The 21,939-nt window shown below is 62.1% G+C and overlaps 1 protein-coding gene across 1 annotated transcript in view; it reads left to right on the top strand.

Annotated features, from left to right (window-relative positions):
* Positions 1-737: 737 nt before the first annotated feature.
* Positions 738-21,939, top strand: part of CCDC22 (coiled-coil domain containing 22) — a 147,257-nt gene continuing 126,055 nt past the window's right edge. Inside the window, exons 1-2 of the mRNA XM_069209306.1 lie at positions 738-873; positions 16,100-16,199. Of these exons, the coding sequence (XP_069065407.1) occupies positions 16,150-16,199 (50 nt within the window). The 5' untranslated portion in view covers positions 738-873; positions 16,100-16,149. The remainder of the gene's footprint in view (positions 874-16,099; positions 16,200-21,939) is intronic.

The raw sequence follows: 21,939 nt of genomic DNA, 5'->3' as shown, positions 1-21,939 counted from the left end.
GTACTCTGCCAATGCTTGAATGAAACAGAAGCGCAGGGCCTCTCCATCGGAGGACCTGCTTGTTTCTGGGAGGAGCCGGGACTCTCCCACTAAAAGTGTCACGTTCTCCTTCTGAAGAGCAGGCGCCCGCCCTCTGGGACTCCGTACCGGGCATCCACAGCACTGCGCCGTAAAGCGCTCCGATGCCTTCATGCCTCGTCCGCGCTCTGTAAAAGTGGAATCATAAATAACACATGTAAAGCCCTAAAATATTCCACAAGTAAAATCTTTTAACGTTTACTCTTTAATGTGTATACCTTAGTTGCGAAAGCTACTGTCGTTTACTGATTTTCAAAATCTTAGCACTGCTCGAGGTACGAACGAGCCTAAATGAAGCAAGGAGTTATGCACCCGCCCCGGGAGGGGAAAGCCCTCTGCGCTGCCCCTGAAAGAAGAGCGAGACCCCCTCACCCCTCGGGAGGCCGGGGCTCTCTGGCTCCAAACCGCTGAAGGGAACGAAGCAACGGCTGAGGTAACGGTCAACGAAGGCGTTCTGTCAGGTGAGGCACGCGCTCAAACAGCCAATCACGTGGGACGGTAAATTCTGCAAGCGTCACGGCCTGTCATGGGGGGGGGAGACATTCGTCACGTAACTGGCTGGGCGAGGCCTAGTTGTTCATTGGCTGCTCAACCTAAAGTGCACACACTCCGACTTTGATTGGTTAGAATAATACCGCACAGCAGCGGATTGGCTGAGAGGGTGCTCCGGCAGAATGAACGCCGCTGGGGGCGGCTCCCGGCCGCTGACCGTGTGACTTTGCCATAGAACACCGGCCGTGACAGTGATCTGAGCGCGAGGCTCGTGGGAGGACGGCCACTCACCGGACCGCGCTGGTAAGCCGACCCTCTGACGCGGCGTCGCGCGCTGACCGCTCACGGAGCCCGGCCCTCACGTGTAGGTGAAACTCTACCTGTGCCGACAGCCACCCGGCCTTCCTACCTGTCACGAGCAGCCCGCCCCCGCCGTCACTTCCGGCGCGCGCCCCCGCGGCTCCACCCCCCGACGTGGAGCTCCGCCCTGCGTCAACGCCTCCGCGGAGTGTGACCCAGGGGGCGGGTCTTCTGTATGCACCCCCTAACCCCCCCACGGGCTGGAACCCCAACTTTACCCCCGACCCCGCAGGACCACCCCCCCTCCCCAGGACACCCCGGGCCCCACAGGGCACTGACCCCGCATGACCCCTCCCAAAAGGACACACCACCCACGGCCAGGAGGACCCCCCCCAAGCACGACACACCACCCCCAGCCCCACAGGGCACTGACCCCCCCCCCGTCCCCCCACAGGACACACCACCCCCAGCCCCACAGGGCACTGACCCCCCCCCCTCCCCCCACGGGACACACCACCCTGGCCCCACAGGGCACTGACCCTGCTGGACCCCCCCCAAGCAGGACACACCACTCCCAGCCCCACAGGGCACTGACCCCCCCCCTCCCCCCACAGGACACACCACCCCCAGCCCCACAGGGCACTGACCCTCTCCCCCCTCCCCCCACAGGACACACCACCCTGGCCCCACAGGGCACTGACCCTGCTGGACCCCCCCCACACAGGACACACCACCCCAGCCCCGCAGGGCACTGACCCCCCCCTCTCCCCCTCCCCCCACAGGACACACCACCCCCAGCCCCACAGGGCACTGACCCCCCCCTCCCCCCACAGGACACACCACCCCCAGCCCCACAGGGCACTGACCCCCCCCCCTCTCCCCCCTCCCCCCACAGGACACACCACCCTGGCCCCACAGGGCACTGACCCTGCTGGACCTCCCCCCACAGGACACACCACCCTGGCCCCACAGGGCACTGACCCTGCTGGACCCCCCCCACACAGGACACACCACCCCCAGCCCCACAGGGCACTGACCCCCCCCTCTCCCCCTCCCCCCACAGGACACACCACCCTGGCCCCACAGGGCACTGACCCTGCTGGATCCCCCCCCCAAACAGGACACGCCACCCCGGCCCGAAGGGCACTGACCCCGCAGGACCCCCCCCCCCACAGGACACACCACCCTGGCCCCACAGGGCACTGACCCCTCCCCCTCCCCCCACAGGACACACCACCCCCAGCCCCACAGGGCACTGACCCCACAGGACTCCCCCCCCCCCCCCCCCAACAGGACACACCACCCCCAGCCCCACAGGGCACTGACCCCGCTGGACCCCCCGCACACAGGACACACCACCCCGGCGGGCACTGACCCCGCAGGACCCCCCCCACAGGACACACCAGCCCCAGCCCCACAGGGCACTGACCCCGCTGGACCACCCCCCCTCCCCCACAGGACACACCACCCCGGCCCCACAGGGCACTGACCCCGCTGGACCCCCCCCACAGGACACACCACCCCGGCCCCGCAGGGCACTGACCCCGCTGGACCCCCCCCACAGGACACACCACCCTGGCCCCACAGGGCACTGACCCCCCCCGTCCCCCCACAGGACACACCACCCCCAGCCCCACAGGGCACTGACCCTGCTGGACCCCCCCCAAGCAGGACACACCACTCCCAGCCCCACAGGGCACTGACCCCCCCCCCCTCCCCCGACAGGACACACCACCCCCAGCCCCACAGGGCACTGACCCCCCCCCCCCCTCTCCCCCCCTCCCCCCACAGGACACACCACCCTGGCCCCACAGGGCACTGACCCTGCTGGACCCCCCCCACACAGGACACACCACCCCCAGCCCCACAGGGCACTGACCCCCCCCTCTCCCCCTCCCCCCACAGGACACACCACCCTGGCCCCACAGGGCACTGACCCTGCTGGATCCCCCCACCAAACAGGACACACCACCCCGGCCCCACAGGGCACTGACCCCCCCCCTCCCCCCACGGGACACACCACCCTGGCCCCACAGGGCACTGACCCTGCTGGACCCCCCCCAAGCAGGACACACCACTCCCAGCCCCACAGGGCACTGACCCCCCCCTCCCCCCACAGGACACACCACCCCCAGCCCCACAGGGCACTGACCCCCCCCCCCTCCCCCCACGGGACACACCACCCTGGCCCCACAGGGCACTGACCCTGCTGGACCCCCCCCAAGCAGGACACACCACTCCCAGCCCCACAGGGCACTGACCCCCCCCCTCCCCCCACAGGACACACCACCCCCAGCCCCACAGGGCACTGACCCCCCCCCTCTCCCCCCTCCCCCCACAGGACACACCACCCTGGCCCCACAGGGCACTGACCCTGCTGGACCCCCCCCACACAGGACACACCACCCCCAGCCCCACAGGGCACTGACCCCCCCCCTCTCCCCCCTCCCCCCACAGGACACACCACCCTGGCCCCACAGGGCACTGACCCTGCTGGACCCCCCCCACACAGGACACACCACCCCGGGCCCCACAGGGCACTGACCCCGCATGACCCCTCCCAAAAGGACACACCACCCACGGCCAGGAGGACCCCCCCCAAGCAGGACACACCACTCCCAGCCCCACAGGGCACTGACCCCCCCCCCTCCCCCCACAGGACACACCACCCCCAGCCCCACAGGGCACTGACCCTCTCCCCCCTCCCCCCACAGGACACACCACCCTGGCCCCACAGGGCACTGACCCTGCTGGACCCCCCCCACACAGGACACACCACCCCCAGCCCCACAGGGCACTGACCCCCCCCTCTCCCCCTCCCCCCACAGGACACACCACCCTGGCCCCACAGGGCACTGACCCTGCTGGATCCCCCCCCCAAACAGGACACGCCACCCCGGCCCGAAGGGCACTGACCCCGCAGGACCCCCCCCCCCCCCCACAGGACACACCACCCTGGCCCCACAGGGCACTGACCCCTCCCCCTCCCCCCACAGGACACACCACCCCCAGCCCCACAGGGCACTGACCCCACAGGACTTCCCCCCCCCCCCCCAACAGGACACACCACCCCCAGCCCCACAGGGCACTGACCCCGCTGGACCCCCCGCACACAGGACACACCACCCCGGCGGGCACTGACCCCGCAGGACCCCCCCCACAGGACACACCAGCCCCAGACCCACAGGGCACTGACCCCGCAGGACCCCCCCCACAGGACACACCACCCCGGCCCCGCAGGGCACTGACCCCGCAGGACCCCCCCCCACACAGGACACACCACCCCGGCCCCGCAGGGCATTGACCCTGCTGAACCCCCCCCACACACAGGACACACCACCCCCAGCCCCACAGGGCACTGACCCCACAGGACCCCCCCACCCCCCCAACAGGACACACCACCCCCAGCCCCACAGGGCACTGACCCCCCCCCCCTCTCCCCACAGGACACACCACCCCCAGCCCCACAGGGCACTGACCCCCCCCTCTCCCTCCTCCCCCCACGGGACACACCACCCTGGCCCCACAGAGCACTGACCCTGCTGGACCCCCCCCAAGCAGGACACACCACCCCCAGCCCCACAGGGCACTGACCCCCCCCCTCCCCCCACAGGACACACCACCCCCAGCCCCACAGGGCACTGACCCCCCCTCTCCCCCCTCCCCCCACAGGACACACCACCCTGGCCCCACAGGGCACTGACCCTGCTGGACCCCCCCCAAGCAGGACACACCACCCCCAGCCCCACAGGGCACTGACCCCCCCCCCCCCCCACAGGACACACCACCCTGGCCCCACAGGGCACTGACCCCCCCCCCCCCCTCCCCCCACAGGACACACCACCCCCAGCCCCACAGGGCACTGACCCCACAGGACTCCCCCCCCAACAGGACACACCACCCCCAGCCCCACAGGGCACTGACCCCGCTGGACCCCCCGCACACAGGACACACCACCCCGGCGGGCACTGACCCCGCAGGACCCCCCCCACAGGACACACCAGCCCCAGCCCCACAGGGCACTGACCCCGCTGGACCACCCCCCCTCCCCCACAGGACACACCACCCCGGCCCCACAGGGCACTGACCCCGCTGGACCCCCCCCCACAGGACACACCACCCCGGCCCCGCAGGGCACTGACCCCGCTGAACCCCCCCCCCCCACACAGGACACACCACCCCGGCCCCGCAGGGCACTGACCCTGCTGGACCCCCCCCCCCCACACACAGGACACACCACCCCCAGCCCCACAGGCCACTGACTCCACAGGACCCCCCCCCACCCCCCCAACAGGACACACCACCCCCAGCCCCACAGGGCACTGACCCCCCCCCCTCCCCCCACAGGACACACCACCCCCAGCCCCACAGGGCACTGACCCCCCCCCTCTCCCCCCTCCCCCCACGGGACACACCACCCTGGCCCCACAGAGCACTGACCCTGCTGGACCCCCCCCAAGCAGGACACACCACCCCCAGCCCCACAGGGCACTGACCCCCCCCCTCCCCCCACAGGACACACCACCCCCAGCCCCACAGGGCACTGACCCCCCCCCTCTCCCCCTCCCCCCACAGGACACACCACCCTGGCCCCACAGGGCACTGACCCTGCTGGACCCCCCCAAGCAGGACACACCACCCCCAGCCCCACAGGGCACTGACCCCCCCCTCCCCCCACAGGACACACCACCCCCAGCCCCACAGGGCACTGACCCTGCTGGACCTCCCCCCACAGGACACACCACCCTGGCCCCACAGGGCACTGACCCTGCTGGACCCCCCCCACACAGGACACACCACCCCCAGCCCCACAGGGCACTGACCCCCCCCTCTCCCCCTCCCCCCACAGGACACACCACCCTGGCCCCACAGGGCACTGACCCTGCTGGATCCCCCCCCCCAAACAGGACACACCACCCCGGCCCGAAGGGCACTGACCCCGCAGGACCCCCCCCCCCCCCCCCCACAGGACACACCACCCTGGCCCCACAGGGCACTGACCCCTCCCCCTCCCCCCACAGGACACACCACCCCCAGCCCCACAGGGCACTGACGCCACAGGACTCCCCCCCCCCCCCCCCCAACAGGACACACCACCCCCAGCCCCACAGGGCACTGACCCCGCTGGACCCCCCGCACACAGGACACACCACCCCGGCGGGCACTGACCCCGCAGGACCCCCCCCACAGGACACACCAGCCCCAGCCCCACAGGGCACTGACCCCGCTGGACCACCCCCCCTCCCCCACAGGACACACCACCCCGGCCCCACAGGGCACTGACCCCGCTGGACCCCCCCCACAGGACACACCACCCCGGCCCCGCAGGGCACTGACCCTGCTGGACCCCCCCCCCACACAGGACACACCACCCCGGCCCCGCAGGGCACTGACCCTGCTGAACCCCCCCCACACACAGGACACACCACCCCCAGCCCCACAGGGCACTGACCCCACAGGACCCCCCCACCCCCCCAACAGGACACACCACCCCCAGCCCCACAGGGCACTGACCCCCCCCCCCTCTCCCCACAGGACACACCACCCCCAGCCCCACAGGGCACTGACCCCCCCCTCTCCCTCCTCCCCCCACGGGACACACCACCCTGGCCCCACAGAGCACTGACCCTGCTGGACCCCCCCCAAGCAGGACACACCACCCCCAGCCCCACAGGGCACTGACCCCCCCCCCTCCCCCCACAGGACACACCACCCCCAGCCCCACAGGGCACTGACCCCCCCTCTCCCCCCTCCCCCCACAGGACACACCACCCTGGCCCCACAGGGCACTGACCCTGCTGGACCCCCTCCAAGCAGGACACACCACCCCCAGCCCCACAGGGCACTGACCCCCCCCCCCCCCACAGGACACACCACCCTGGCCCCACAGGGCACTGACCCCCCCCCTCCCCCTCCCCCCACAGGACACACCACCCCCAGCCCCACAGGGCACTGACCCCACAGGACTCCCCCCCCAACAGGACACACCACCCCCAGCCCCACAGGGCACTGACCCCGCTGGACCCCCCGCACACAGGACACACCACCCCGGCGGGCACTGACCCCGCAGGACCCCCCCCACAGGACACACCAGCCCCAGCCCCACAGGGCACTGACCCCGCTGGACCACCCCCCCTCCACCACAGGACACACCACCCCGGCCCCACAGGGCACTGACCCCGCTGGACCCCCCCCCACAGGACACACCACCCCGGCCCCGCAGGGCACTGACCCCGCTGAACCCCCCCCCCCCACACAGGACACACCACCCCGGCCCCGCAGGGCACTGACCCTGCTGGACCCCCCCCCCCCACACACACAGGACACACCACCCCCAGCCCCACAGGGCACTGACCCCACAGGACCCCCCCACCCCCCCAACAGGACACACCACCCCCAGCCCTGTGGGGCTGGGGGTGGTGTGTCCTGTGTGTGGGGGGGGGGGGGGTCCAGCAGGGTCAGTGCCCTGCGGGGCCGGGGTGGTGTGTCCTGTGGGGGGGGTCCAGCGGGGTCAGTGCCCTGTGGGGCCGGGGTGGTGTGTCCTGTGGGGGAGGGGGGGTGGTCCAGCGGGGTCAGTGCCCTGTGGGGCTGGTGTGTCCTGTGGGGGGGGTCAGTGCCCTGTGGGGCTGGGGGTGGTGTGTCCTGTTGGGGGGGGGGGGGGCACTGACCCCGCTGAACCCCCCCCCCCCACACAGGACACACCACCCCGGCCCCGCAGGGCACTGACCCTGCTGGACCCCCCCCCCCCACACACACAGGACACACCACCCCCAGCCCCACAGGGCACTGACCCCACAGGACCCCCCCACCCCCCCAACAGGACACACCACCCCCAGCCCCACAGGGCACTGACCCCCCCCCCCCCTCCCCCACAGGACACACCACCCCCAGCCCCACAGGGCACTGACCCCCCCCCTCTCCCCCCTCCCCCCACGGGACACACCACCCTGGCCCCACAGAGCACTGACCCTGCTGGACCCCCCCCAAGCAGGACACACCACCCCCAGCCCCACAGGGCACTGACCCCCCCCCTCCCCCCACAGGACACACCACCCCCAGCCCCACAGGGCACTGACCCCCCCCCTCTCCCCCTCCCCCCACAGGACACACCACCCTGGCCCCACAGGGCACTGACCCTGCTGGACCCCCCCCAAGCAGGACACACCACCCCCAGCCCCACAGGGCACTGACCCCCCCCTCCCCCCACAGGACACACCACCCCCAGACCCAAAGGGCACTGCCCCCCCCCCCTCTCCCCCCTCCCCCCACAGGACACACCACCCTGGCCCCACAGGGCACTGACCCTGCTGGACCCCCCCCACACAGGACACACCACCCCCAGCCCCACAGGGCACTGACCCCCCCCCTCTCCCCCTCCCCCCACAGGACACACCACCCTGGCCCCACAGGGCACTGACCCTGCTGGATCCCCCCCCCCCAAACAGGACACACCACCCCGGCCCGAAGGGCACTGACCCCGCAGGACCCCCCCCCCCCCCCCACAGGACACACCACCCTGGCCCCACAGGGCACTGACCCCCCCCCTCCCCCTCCCCCCACAGGACACACCACCCCCAGCCCCACAGGGCACTGACCCCACAGGACCCCCCCCCCCCCCCAACAGGACACACCACCCCCAGCCCCACAGGGCACTGACCCCCCCCACAGGACACACCAGCCCCACAGGGCACTGACCCCGCTGGACCACCCCCCCTCCCCCACAGGACACACCACCCCGGCCCCACAGGGCACTGACCCCGCTGGACCCCCCCCACAGGACACACCACCCCGGCCCCGCAGGGCACTGACCCTGCTGGACCCCCCCCCCCCCCACACACAGGACACACCACCCCCAGCCCCACAGGGCACTGACCCCCCCCCTCCCCCCACAGGACACACCACCCTGGCCCCACAGGGCACTGACCCTGCTGGACCCCCCCCCCCCCACACAGGACACACCACCCCCAGCCCCACAGGGCACTGACCCCACAGGACCCCCCCAACAGGACACACCACCCCCAGCCCCACAGGGCACTGACCCCCCCCTCTCCCCCTCCCCCCACAGGACACACCACCCTGGCCCCACAGGGCACTGACCCTGCTGGACCCCCCCCACACAGGACACACCACCCCCAGCCCCAGAGGGCACTGACCCCCCTCCCCCCACAGGACACACCACCCTGGCCCCACAGGGCACTGACCCTGCTGGACCCCCCCCCCCACACAGGACACACCACCCCCAGCCCCACAGGGCACTGACCCCACAGGACCCCCCCACCCCCCCAACAGGACACACCACCCCCAGCCCCACAGGGCACTGACCCCGCTGGACCCCCCGCACACAGGACACACCACCCCGGCGGGCACTGACCCCGCAGGACCCCCCCCCCACAGGACACACCACCCCTAGCCCCACAGGGCACTGACCCCGCTGGACCACCCCCCCTCCCCCACAGGACACACCACCCCGGCCCCACAGGGCACTGACCCCGCTGGACCCCCCGCACACAGGACACACCACCCCTGCGGGCACTGACCCCGCAGGACCCCCCCCCCCCACAGGACACACCACCCCCAGCCCCACAGGGCACTGACCCCGCTGGACCACCCCCCCTCCCCCACAGGACACACCACCCCGGCCCCACAGGGCACTGACCCCGCTGGACCCCCCCACACAGGACACACCACCCCGGCCCCGCAGGGCACTGTCCCTGCTGGCACCCCCCCCCCCCCCACCCACACACAGGACACACCACCCCCGCCCCACAGGGCACTGACCCCGCAGGACCCCCCCCCCCCCACACAGGACACACCACCCCGGCCCGAAGGGCACTGACCCCGCAGGACCCCCCCCAACAGGACACACCAGACCCACAGGGCACTGACCCCGCTGGACCCCCCCCCCCCACACAGCACACACCACCCCGGCCCCACAGGGCACTGACCCCGCTGGACCCCCCCCACACAGGACACACCACCCCCAGCCCCACAGGGCACTGACCCCGCAGGACACCCCCTCCACACAGGACACACCACCCTGACCCCACAGGGCACTGACCCTGCTGGACCCCACCCCCCCCCCACAGGACACACCACCCCGGCCCAAAGGGCACTGACCCCGCAGGACCCCCCCCAACAGGACACACCACCCCCAGCCCCACAGGGCACTGACCGCGCTGGACCCCCCCCCACCCAGGACACACCACCCCGGCCCGAAGGGCACTGACCCCGCAGGACCCCCCCAACACAGGACACACCACCCCGGCCCCACAGGGCACTGACCCCGCTGGACCCCCCCCCCCCACTCAGGACACACCACCCCCAGCCCCACAGGGCACTGACCCAGCAGGACCCCCCCACAGTACACACCACCCTGGCCCCACAGGGCACTGACCCTGCTGGCGCCCCCCCCCCACACAGGACACACCACCCCGGCCCCGAAGGGCACTGACCCCGCTGGACCCCCCCACACAGGACACACCACCCCGGCCCCGCAGGGCACTGACCCCGCTGGACCCCCCCCCCCACACAGGAAACACCACCCCGGTCCCGCAGGGCACTGACCCTGCTGGACCCCCACACACAGGACACACCACCCCGGCCCCACAGGGCACTGACCCTGCTGGATTCCCCCCCCCAACAGGACACACCACCCTGGCCCCACAGGGCACTGACCCTGCTGGATCCCCCCCAAACAGGACACACCACCCCGGCCCGAAGGGCACTGACCCCGCAGGACCCCCCCCCCACAGGACACACCACCCCGGCCCGAAGGGCACTGACCCAGCTGGACCCCCCCCAAACAGGACACACCAGCCCCACAGGGCACTGACCCCGCTGGACCCCCCCCCCACACAGGACACACCACCCCGGCCCCACAGGGCACTGACCCCGCTGGACCCCCCCACACAGGACACACCAGCCCCACAGGGCACTGACCCCGCAGGACCCCCCCCCCCCAGGACACACCACCCTGGCCCCACAGGGCACTGACCCTGCTGGACCCCCCCCACACAGGACACACCACCCCCAGCCCCACAGGGCACTGACCCCCCCTCTCCCCCTCCCCCCACAGGACACACCACCCTGGCCCCACAGGGCACTGACCCTGCTGGACCCCCCCCCACACACACAGGACACACCACCCCGGTCCCGAAGGGCACTGACCCCGCAGGACCCCCCCCCCCAACAGGACACACCAGCCCACAGGGCACTGACCCCGCTGGACCCCCGCACACAGGACACACCACCCTGGCCGGCACTGACCCCGCAGGACCCCCCCCCCCAACAGGACACACCACCCCCAGCCCACAGGGCACTGACCCCGCTGGACCCCCCCCCACAGGACACACCACCCCGGCCCCACAGGGCACTGACCCCGCTGGACCCCTCCCCCCCCCACACAGGACACACCACCCCGGCGGGCACTGACCCTGCTGGACCCCCCCCCACACACAGTACACACCACCCCGGCCCCACAGGGCACTGACCCCGCTGGACCCCCTCCCCCACACAGGACACACCACCCCGGCCCCACAGGGCACTGACCCCGCAGGACCCTCCCCCCCACAGGACACACCACCCCGGCCCCACAGGGCACTGACCCTGCTGGATCCCCCCTCCCACACAGGACACACCACCCTGGCCCGAAGGGCACTGACCCCACAGGACCCCCCCCCCCACAGGACACACCACCCTGGCCCCACAGGGCACTGACCCTGTTGGACCCCCCCCCCCCCCACAGGACACACCACCCCGGCCCCGAAGGGCACAGACCCAGTAGGACCCCCCCCAACACAGGACACACCACCCCGGCCCCACAGGGCACTGACCCCGCTGGACCCCCCCCCCCCACTCAGGACACACCACCCCCAGCCCCACAGGGCACTGACCCAGCAGGACCCCCCCACAGTACACACCACCCTGGCCCCACAGGGCACTGACCCTGCTGGTGCCCCCCCCCCCACACAGGACACACCACCCCGGCCCCGAAGGGCACTGACCCCGCTGGACCCCCCCACACAGGACACACCACCCCGGCCCCGCAGGGCACTGACCCCGCTGGACCCCCCCCCCCCACACAGGAAACACCACCCCGGTCCCGCAGGGCACTGACCCTGCTGGACCCCCACACACAGGACACACCACCCCGGCCCCACAGGGCACTGACCCTGCTGGATTCCCCCCCCCCCCCAACAGGACACACCACCCTGGCCCCACAGGGCACTGACCCTGCTGGATCCCCCCCAAACAGGACACACCACCCCGGCCCGAAGGGCACTGACCCCGCAGGACCTCCCCCCCACAGGACACACCACCCCGGCCCGAAGGGCACTGTCCCAGCTGGACCCCCCCCAAACAGGACACACCAGCCCCACAGGGCACTGACCCCGCTGGACCCCCCCCCCCCACACAGGACACACCAGCCCCACAGGGCACTGACCCCGCAGGACCCCCCCCCCCCACAGGACACACCACCCTGGCCCCACAGGGCACTGACCCTGCTGGACCCCCCCCCCACAGGACACACCACCCCGGCCCCGAAGGGCACTGACCCCGCAGGACCCCCCCCCCCAACAGGACACACCACCCCCAGCCCCACAGGGCACTGACCGCGCTGGACCCCCCCCCCCACCCAGGACACACCACCCCGGCCCGAAGGGCACTGACCCCGCAGGACCCCCCCCAACAGGACACACCACCCCCGGCCCGAAGGGCACTGACCCCGCAGGACCCCCCACCCCCCAACAGGACACACCACCCCCAGCCCCACAGGGCAGTGACCCCGCTGGACCCCCCCCCCCCCAACAGGACACACCACCCCGGCCCCACAGGGCACTGACCCCGCTGGACCCCCCCCCCACACAGGACACACCACCCCAGCCCCGCAGGGCACTGACCCTACAGGACCCCCCTCCCCCAACAGGACACACCACCCCCAGCCCCACAGGGCACTGACCCTACTGGACCCCCCCCCCCACACACACACAGGACACACCACCCCGAAGGGCACTGACCCTGCAGGACCCCCCCCCCCAACAGGACACACCACCCCCAGCCCCACAGGGCACTGACCCCACTGGACACCCCCCCCCCCACAGGACACACCACCCCGGCCCGACAGGGCACTGACCCCGCTGCCCCCCCCCCCCAACAGGACACACCACCCCGGCCCCGCAGGGCACTGACCCCGCAGGACCCCCCCCCCCCCACAGGACAAAATTAGCAATTGGAGACATTTCAAAAATTACAATCTGACCCTCTTGAAGAGACTGCTGTGGCACCAGTAACTTTGTTAGCTAGGTGGTACTCACTTGTGATGGGCCAAGTCCCGCAGCATCCAAACATCCCTTCTAAGAGCGTTTGGCATGTGCTTGTGTAGAGCATCTCATGTTGCTGCTCTACAGCACTGCATATCTTTATAGCAGATGGGTAGGGGGGACCCTTACCATGAGCCAGTTGTGCTTAAGTAGTTTGTCTCTGGGGTCTTAAATTCAGCCAAGTAGCAGCCCCTTGTTAGGATCCGAGATGTGCTGTTCTGTCAAGCCAGCATACACAAGATGTTATGGCAGAAATGTCACTGAGCCTTACGGTCATCAGTCCACCCATGAATGGAGGAGTAAAACTGTGTACAGACAACACCCATAGTACCTCACTCCCCCTTTCAGCTTTATTGTGCTCTGGGATGCTTGTCAATTAAACAAAATGCTGATGTATGCGGGGGTGTGGAATTCCTATCGCCCGACGCATGAGACATATTGTTTGGGGGTCACGGGTAACACGTTTTCATGTTTATTTTGTCCTCGGGACAAGTAGGCCCAACCCCCTGCAGCACAAACCCTTTGGCTGCCAGTTTATAGCGAAGGAAACTGTCTGCAGTTGAGACCAAATGTGTGTGTCCATGTGTTAATGGTGTTCAAACTTGTACTTATGGTTCATTAACGAAAAGCCTTCATTATTAGGGTGAGTGCTGGAAGTAAATGTTTTAAGGTCACACTGCACTACTGACAGTGGGTCCAGGAAGAAAAAAAGTGTACACATGTTTGAAAAGTAAAAAAATTTAAGGCGAAGTATAATGCTCCCAGAATGCTCTCTGATTAGATGCAAATGTTTGCAGAAGCTTGTCTGCAAGAGTGATGATTATTTGCTTTCAAAATAAAATGGGAAAAAAATGAAGTAGGAAAAAACGTTTGCTACTATGAAATTTTAGGTGCTATTTCTTTAAAGTGTAATTTAGTAAAATGTGTTGATGCATGCTAGTATTTCCAAAAAATATTCCTAATGGAAAATCAATGTAACCATTTTCAACAAGATTATGGGAAGCATGAAAATAAACAAGCACTTGCAAAGCCAACGACCCGTTTTTTGTCAGTCTTTTAATTTCGTCAATGCTTGCCTTGTTTTGACCAGGCTTTTGTAACACTTTATTGTTGTGGGGGCTACCAGGCTCTCACCATTGTAACTAACACTGGCAAAAAGAAAAAAAGTTTTTAGTCTCAAAAAGCTCACATTGCCACCAGTGGCATAACAAAGGCCCAACAGCCCCCCCCTCCAGGGTGCCCCCTCACCACAGCACCTGTCCTGAGTGAGCCTGGAGGGGAGGGGCCTCCATGTTCTTTGCAGAGGGGCCACCTCCAGTTTCGTTACGCCACTGATTATCCCAGTAGTTCATGGCACTGAACAAAACTACCTTTGAGTGCCAATATGCTCCTTGTGGAAGAGCAGAATGCAGTCATTCACAGTAAAGCCAGATGATAGTGAGAGAAATAGAAGTTTAATATAAACAAAATGTCTTTGTTAACGCCAGACCTAATTAGGGACTCAATTCTTAAGGAAAGTCGCAAACGTGCACCCATGGTATATGTCTTTGAATTAGTGTCTTAGATGAATTTACAAGAACTTATAGAAGTGGACCAGGAAATCGTACTCCTAGAAAATATTTGTGAACTGTATTTTAGCACGAACTATTGCTTACTGCTTCCTCCAGCCCCAGTATGTAGGTCTAGGGAAAGGTGGCAAAATAAGGAAATTGCTATGGTAGAGATTGAAATTGCAAATATTCAAGCCCTAGTGTAGTAGTAGCCCTGGAATAATCAGAGGCTTTAATCAGGGCTCTTATATAATGAAAGTGCTGCCATAATTTGTTGCCGCCATACATGGCACCAAAAGGACAAGTAGATTATTTTACAGGGCAAGTAGGTTTAAGAAGCAACCTGTCCCATGGAAAAGTAGATATTTTATTAAATTCTACACCCCTGTGTATGTCAGATGGCATTGAAGAATGAAAGCTGTCTCCTATGTCATTTTCCTGTTCTACTTTATTGTACCTTGCTACACTTTTCAGGTCTCCTCTGTCAGTCCTGCCCAGTGCTTAATTTGTGAATAAATAGATGCCAGGGCCCTCATCAGGTGGTCTCTGCAGCGTGCACCATCCATTCCTTCTGCCAATCCTATCCCAACACAACTACCATCGGTCACTGCAGTGTGTGCCATCCATTCCTCCTGCCAGCGCTGCCAATCCTATCCCGACACAACTACCATCGGTCACTGCAGTGTGCGCCATCCATTCCTCCTGCCAGCGCTGCCAATCCTATCCCGACACAACTACCATCGGTCACTGCAGTGTGCGCCATCCATTCCTCCTGCCAGCGCTGCCAATCCTATCCCAGCACAACTACCATCCGTCACACTCCTACAAGTGTGCCAATTCAGAGTATTCCATGCCCCGAGAGCTATAAAAAGTGCTCTGGCAGCAAACGTTAGTCATTTTTAAATTTGTGTTTTTACTTAATAAACACCTGTTGTTGTGATCATCTCTAAATGAGACCAAAAGTGCCACCATGTGTCAGGCTGTCGTAAGTGCCGGTGTTGACAATTGGGTGCGAGTGCCAAGCACCTGAAACCACCAGCTCAACTTATGCATTGGCCATACCTACCTTTCCAATGTAAAAGGTATACTTTTTTTGAGGAGGAGCATTTTACTTACTACATCTGTCACTCATCCCTAAATTGCACTGTATTTGAATCTCCCCCTGTTTTCCGACTCACGCTTGTTGACAGCTTTGCTCATCACCTTGAGATCTGTTTTTGTTCTGAACCTGATTTGCTGCCTGCGACTGTCAATAGAAGTACAGTTTTGTGTCTCTGCTGCAGTCTCCTCCCTAACAAGGATGCTGTATTGTTTTCTCTGACATATGTTCTTTGTGTTTTTTTTTTTTCTTTCTCATAGGTGATTTCACCTATAGTCCCCAGAGATCTAGCTCTTCCCCCAACGTCCCAATGGATGAGGTGGATAAGATCCTCATCCGCTCTCTCCGGCTCTGCGGCACGTAAGAACAATTTCACCTTCTTTTAGTGTTCTTTTCATTCTGTGGTCGACGTGGCTGTGTCCATGATGTTGAGGATTTTCAGACTCCAGGGGGCCACAGCAGAAACTGGGAGTACTGGCCCTCAGTCGTCGGGGTGAGGTTGTTTGCCTTTGGTACCCTAGGACCCATCCTACTATGCCTCTGCAAACTCGGCCACGTAGAACCCTGTGGTCGAGTCTGCACTAGGTAGAGAGACTTGTAGCCAGTAAGTACATGCAGGTTTATTGTAATCACTAAGCACTGTAAAGTCAGCGTCTACAGAGTGTTATTCCCCTCTATAGGACTGGTTCCCTTTCTTCCACTACTGCGTCTTCCCAGTCCTGGCGTTTCTTCAGACTACAAACCCCTTCGGCACTTGAGTCTCAGTGGCAGTGATGGCAGCTGTCATAGGCTTCTCGGAGGTTAGTGCAGGGGTACGACATGATCAGCACTCAACAAACCCCGAGCAGCATAATATGTTGATTGTTCAGCTCAGTTCTAATCTTTGTAAATAAAAGTACTTTAATACACAGTAAACACAATACTACACACTACAAAAGCTCTGGTACTCGAGGCTGTGTTGCAGGGTTGCTGTCTTGTAGGCAAGGATGCCATCTCTCCTTCTCCCTCAACCTCCCATCACTCTGTTAGCATTAGGGTTCCCTGGTGAGGGTCTTGGGGATAGTGGAGGAGGCTGGCCCTCTATTTAGTTTGCAAAGCTAGGCACACTATGCAGGGGGTCCAGGCAACCACGCGTTGGTTTACAGGGGTAAAAACTAGATCACCTAATACTCCTATTTTTTTAAGGCAGCTTGGTCAAGCTGTTAGGCAGATGTTGGAGACGTGCAACGTATTTGTTGTACTCACACCATATATCTTGAGACCAATTTATAAAAATACTTCAGATTTTTATGTAATTTCTAAGACCAAGATTATCATAATTGGTTAAGTATTTTTTGAGATGTGAATTTGTAAAGTTTCATAAAAATAGTCTTTTGTGTGCAATTACGCACCATAGGAATCAGTGGGAGATCATCTTTAAAAATACCTATAAAATCATACATTTGGTATACCAAGTTCTTTTTTTTGCAGGTTTGTCGAGGTCGTCGGTGGACACATTGTGCCAACTGGAGAAGTTTGGGTGGTTCCCGGTTCCAGCTGGAGCAGCGATAAAAGTTCTCTGGAGCTGGTGCAGGGCCACTGAGGGGGACCCCTTGGAAAAGTACTGCACAGGTAAGTTTAAAGATGGTTTCTTGGGGTCCCCTAAAACTGTAGAAGTCGTAAGGGATGGGGGACCCTTAAGGCACAGCAGGTTCTTCATTGCAGGGCACAGAGCGTCCGGGTACAGAGCCAATTGGTGAGTCAGGAGCTGTGCGTAAGGATGCCCTCAGAAGCAGGAGGCAAGTTGGTTCAAGGGTCGTTTGCAGGACACGGGATACTCTGGCGGGAGGTCCGGGGTGTTCCTGAAGTCCCTCAACTGGGGCTTCTTCTTGGTCCTTTTTCAGCCCCGGGTGGGCTGGTTTTCTCGGTGTCTGACTTTACCTGACCAAATGAAATCCGTACTCTGTACCTTCTTGCCTGATGTATGATGTAGCCTAGATGTTGTAGTGCCCAGGGCCCCTGATGACCAGGTTCCCTGGGCCAGAGCTTTCCCTAAAACTGTTGTGATGCATTGGCGCAATTGGATACACCTTTAGCTACCACTATAAGTCCCTAGGAAAAGGTACTACAGTACCCAGGGTATGGGGTACTAAGGGTAGGCCCCTGAGGGCAGCAGCACTGATTGTGCCACCCTCTAGGGCCATGCATCCAGATGCACCCAGCACTGCCATTGCAGGCTGGGTGTCCTGGTGCAAACCTAAAACCCAAACTCGACATGGCACCTTACCTGTGTGCCCTGTCCACTGCATACACTATGGAAAAGACACCCCTCTGGCAGGTCTTCCAGCTCTAAGGCAGGGTGCACCATATTATATGTAAGGACATAGCTGCATGAGCAATTTGCCCCCACTGTGTCCTTGCCAAACCTGGGACATAGTGAGTGAACAGAGCAGTCATTTTAATACATGTGCTGGACACTTGTCAGTACGAGTTTCCCAGCTACATGATGGCTACTCTAAACCCTGGGTTGGTTGGTATCAAACGACTCAGAATGATAAATCCAAATTGGTACCAGTATTGGGTTTATCCCTAAATGTACCCAGGGGCCACCTTAGAGGCGCCACCTGGAAAAGCTAACTACCCTGGCATGGTTGCTGACTTGTCCTCTCCACCCTGCCACCTCCAGACCCCCAATTTACAAACTTTTGGGGGAGAGATCAGTCTCTCTGGTTTGCAGAACAATGCCCTTCCTGGGTGGAGGTGCTAACATCCCCTCCCTCAGGAATGTGCACTGCCCTGGCGGCAAGCTTCAAAGGCTTACCGCCTTTGAAACATGACACCTAGGCCTGCTGCTAGCAGCTTTTGGTCAACCCATTTTCAAACCCTCACGTTTGGCGGGAGCAAGGGTTGGAAACTACACAAAGGGTAGGGGCCCCCACCTGGCACACACCACCCCTTAGGTGTTGCCTGTGAGGTGAACACTCCATTTTATTTTTCTCCATCTTAGATCGAACAAAAATAGCCAATCGGAGATAGGGAAGTGACCCTTCCCACAGGAAGTGGTCACTATAGTGGGTGTAGCCACCCTAAGGTAGGGTCCCATTGGACACTACCAGGTTCCCGTAAAATGGCCACTAAATTCAATATTTAGTGGGCACCCCTAGACCAGGTATTCAGATTTGACAGACAAAGAGAAGACCAGCACCAAGAAGATCCAAGGAACGAGAACTGGACCTGCTTCACAAAGAAAAGGCTCCAAATCCTGCTTGCTACACTCAGGACCCGACAGTCACCGCTGAGGAGCTGCTGGACAACTGGAAAAACTGTAAAGAACCCCAGAAGACCTCCAGACTTAGAAAATCGCCCAAGAACTCCCTCTAGAGTGGAGGTACCACTCTGCAACAAGAAGAAACCAGCAGAGCAGTGAGGGCCACTTCAGTTATCAATTGCTAACTCCTGAACAGGAGGTCGCAGCTGGCCCCGACGACACACAGACAACCATGAGTACAAAAACCTGCAAGTGTGCCAAGTTTGGTGGCACTGTGCTCTCCAGTGGTCAAACCATACCAATACCCTGGGTATTGGTCATGTAACATTGGACACCAGGAAAACCAACCCGCCCGCCCAGGGCTGAAAAAGGGCCAGTAGGAAGCCCCAGTCGAGGGATATCAGGAACACCTTGGACCTCCCGCCAGAGTGCACCTGTTGTCCTCCAACTGACCCTTGAACCGACTTACCTCCAGCTCCAAAGGGCACCTTTGCGCACAGCTCCTGGATCACAGATTTGCTCTGCACCCGGCTGCCCTGTGCCCTGCAGCAAAGAACCTGCTGTACCCTAAGAGTTCCCCACCCGTTACGACCTCAACACTTCAAGGGGACCCTAAGGAACCACCTCTACGCTTACTTCTGCAGTGCTTTTCCAAGTGGTCCCTCACAGTGGCCCTGCACCAGCTCCAGAGACTTCATCGCTGCTTCTGCCGGAACCGGGAGCTCAAACCTTTCCAGCTGGCACAGTGTGCCCATTGACTACTTCGACCAACCTGCAAAAGAAAAACTGAGTAAACCAACTGTACGATTTTATATGTATTTTTAATGGTGACTTACTCCAGTATTGGAACTTTCATAGATTCACATGCTTGAATCATTCCCCGTCGTCGAGATGGGAGTCCCGGTATAATTTTCATAAGTAATGTTAAAACCTATTGAAGAGAAAAAAGGCCCTAGGCCTCTTCAATTTGATAGTCTATCCGAGTCATTTTGTAAAAAAGGACCAAACTTGATCCTCCACCAATCAGGCGACAGCACCCTTCAGAACCTCCTGAGAGAAGCTCTAGCACCTCCGATTTTCTACCGCACGTCGTGCTAGGGAGTCTCCTCAGAGCTCTGCTCTGTTTTCACACCTTTATTCAACTCTTTTTCTCAGAGAAACTCAATTATTTTGATTTGTCAGCCTTTCACCAACTATGTCTGACAAGGAGAAGAAAAGTCTCTTTAGAGACTGCAAGACTTGTGGGAAGAAAAGACTTCATTCTGAAGATCCTCATCAAGATTGCATTTACTGCCTCTATCCAGATCATTCAGCCAAAGACTGTAAGATTTGCCGTACGTTTTCTTCTAAAACCTTAAAGGATAGAGAAGGCAGATTACTAATATGGCTGCAGAAACTGAAGCATAGGAAAGATCCAGTTTCTGGTTCTGAGAGTGAGGAATCTTCCACTTCCAAGAGATCGACTAAAAGGGCAAGATCACGCTCTAGATCTCCCTCACAAACCTCAAGAAAAGCCCTCAAAAAGACTGTTTCAGGGTCTTATAAGGGTCGCAGCCCATCCTCTTCACCAACTAGACTCTCAAGTAGAGAGGGAAAGAAACATTCTTCCAGTTCTGAGAGGCTCAGGAAATCCTCATCTGTTCCACCATCTGTGCCTTTCAAAAAGCCATCTTTTGTGACTGGAAAAAAGTCCTCGTCGACGGATTCCCCGTCGACGGCACCGTCGGTGGGCGCATTGCCGACGACTATAGCGACTTCAGGTGTTCCGTCGTCCACGGCTCCATCGGCGACTTCGTCGACGAGTGCGCCACCGTCGACGAGAACTACAACGACGACTTCAGCGTCGACGACCGTATACTCCTCGTCATCGTCGACGACGCTTACGTCAGTGTCAGCCTTACCGTCGACGACGACTTCGTCGACGGTAGAATCGTCGGCGAAGCTTGCGGCTATTAAAATAACAGTGCGACCAGCATCGACGACACCGTCTACGACACAGTCAGTTTACACGTCGTCGACGACACTGACGAGGGAAAAATACCAAAAAAGAACGGAAAAGTTAACGCCAACCCACACTTCACCTAGTAAGGTATCCTCCCTGGTACCAGTACACCTTTTGGAGGGAGAAGAAGATTCGGACGAAGATGGGCCTTTTGGTACAGCACACAGCCCCTCTGAATTAAATGTAAAATATCAGGAAGAGTAGGAATTTGAGGAAGCTTATGATCCCCAGGCTTCTTTGGAGCATCAGCAGCATCAACAGGGAGCGTATATCCCTTCCGACCTGCTTACTGGCCTTAGAGCCATGTTGGTGGATTACAATAGAAGGTTCCCTCCAGAGGGAGAGCAATCTCATCCATTGCCCATTTCTGGTCCTTCTACTCCACGTCAAAGACCGACATCTTTGCATCTTACAGATGTGGCTACACCAGACATGACAATTCCCCAGGACACTGACATCTCAGATGGAGATCAAGAAGAAGGAGAGCTCATAGATGCTCACTCAGAGTGGGACGAGTATATTATTCCTGCTCCATCTTCTCCTTCTCATTCGAAAGTAGAGTCCCCACCTGAAGACATTGGAGGCTTTCATAATCTCTTAGAGAGGGCAGCCAAGCGTTTTGCATTACCGCTACCTACGAAACAAACGGATTGTTTCCTTTATGATTTTAAAGAGCCCTTTCAGAAGTCTGTGCGTTCCATCCCCATGGTGAACTATTTGTGGGAAGAGGGCCTTAAGGTTATGACTAGTCCAGCTACTGTCATAGCAGTTTTACCACGTCTAGACAAGAAATACAAAGCTCCCGATGATGCCCCAGCATGCTTGACAGGCCATCCTCCTCCAGATTCGGT

The sequence above is a fragment of the Pleurodeles waltl genome, chromosome 10 (assembly GCF_031143425.1).
Source record: "Pleurodeles waltl isolate 20211129_DDA chromosome 10, aPleWal1.hap1.20221129, whole genome shotgun sequence".
In the NCBI taxonomy this organism is placed as follows: Eukaryota; Metazoa; Chordata; class Amphibia; order Caudata; family Salamandridae; genus Pleurodeles; species Pleurodeles waltl.
The sequence above is the reverse complement of the archived record's forward strand: the minus strand, read 5'-3'. Positions and strand labels throughout refer to the sequence as shown.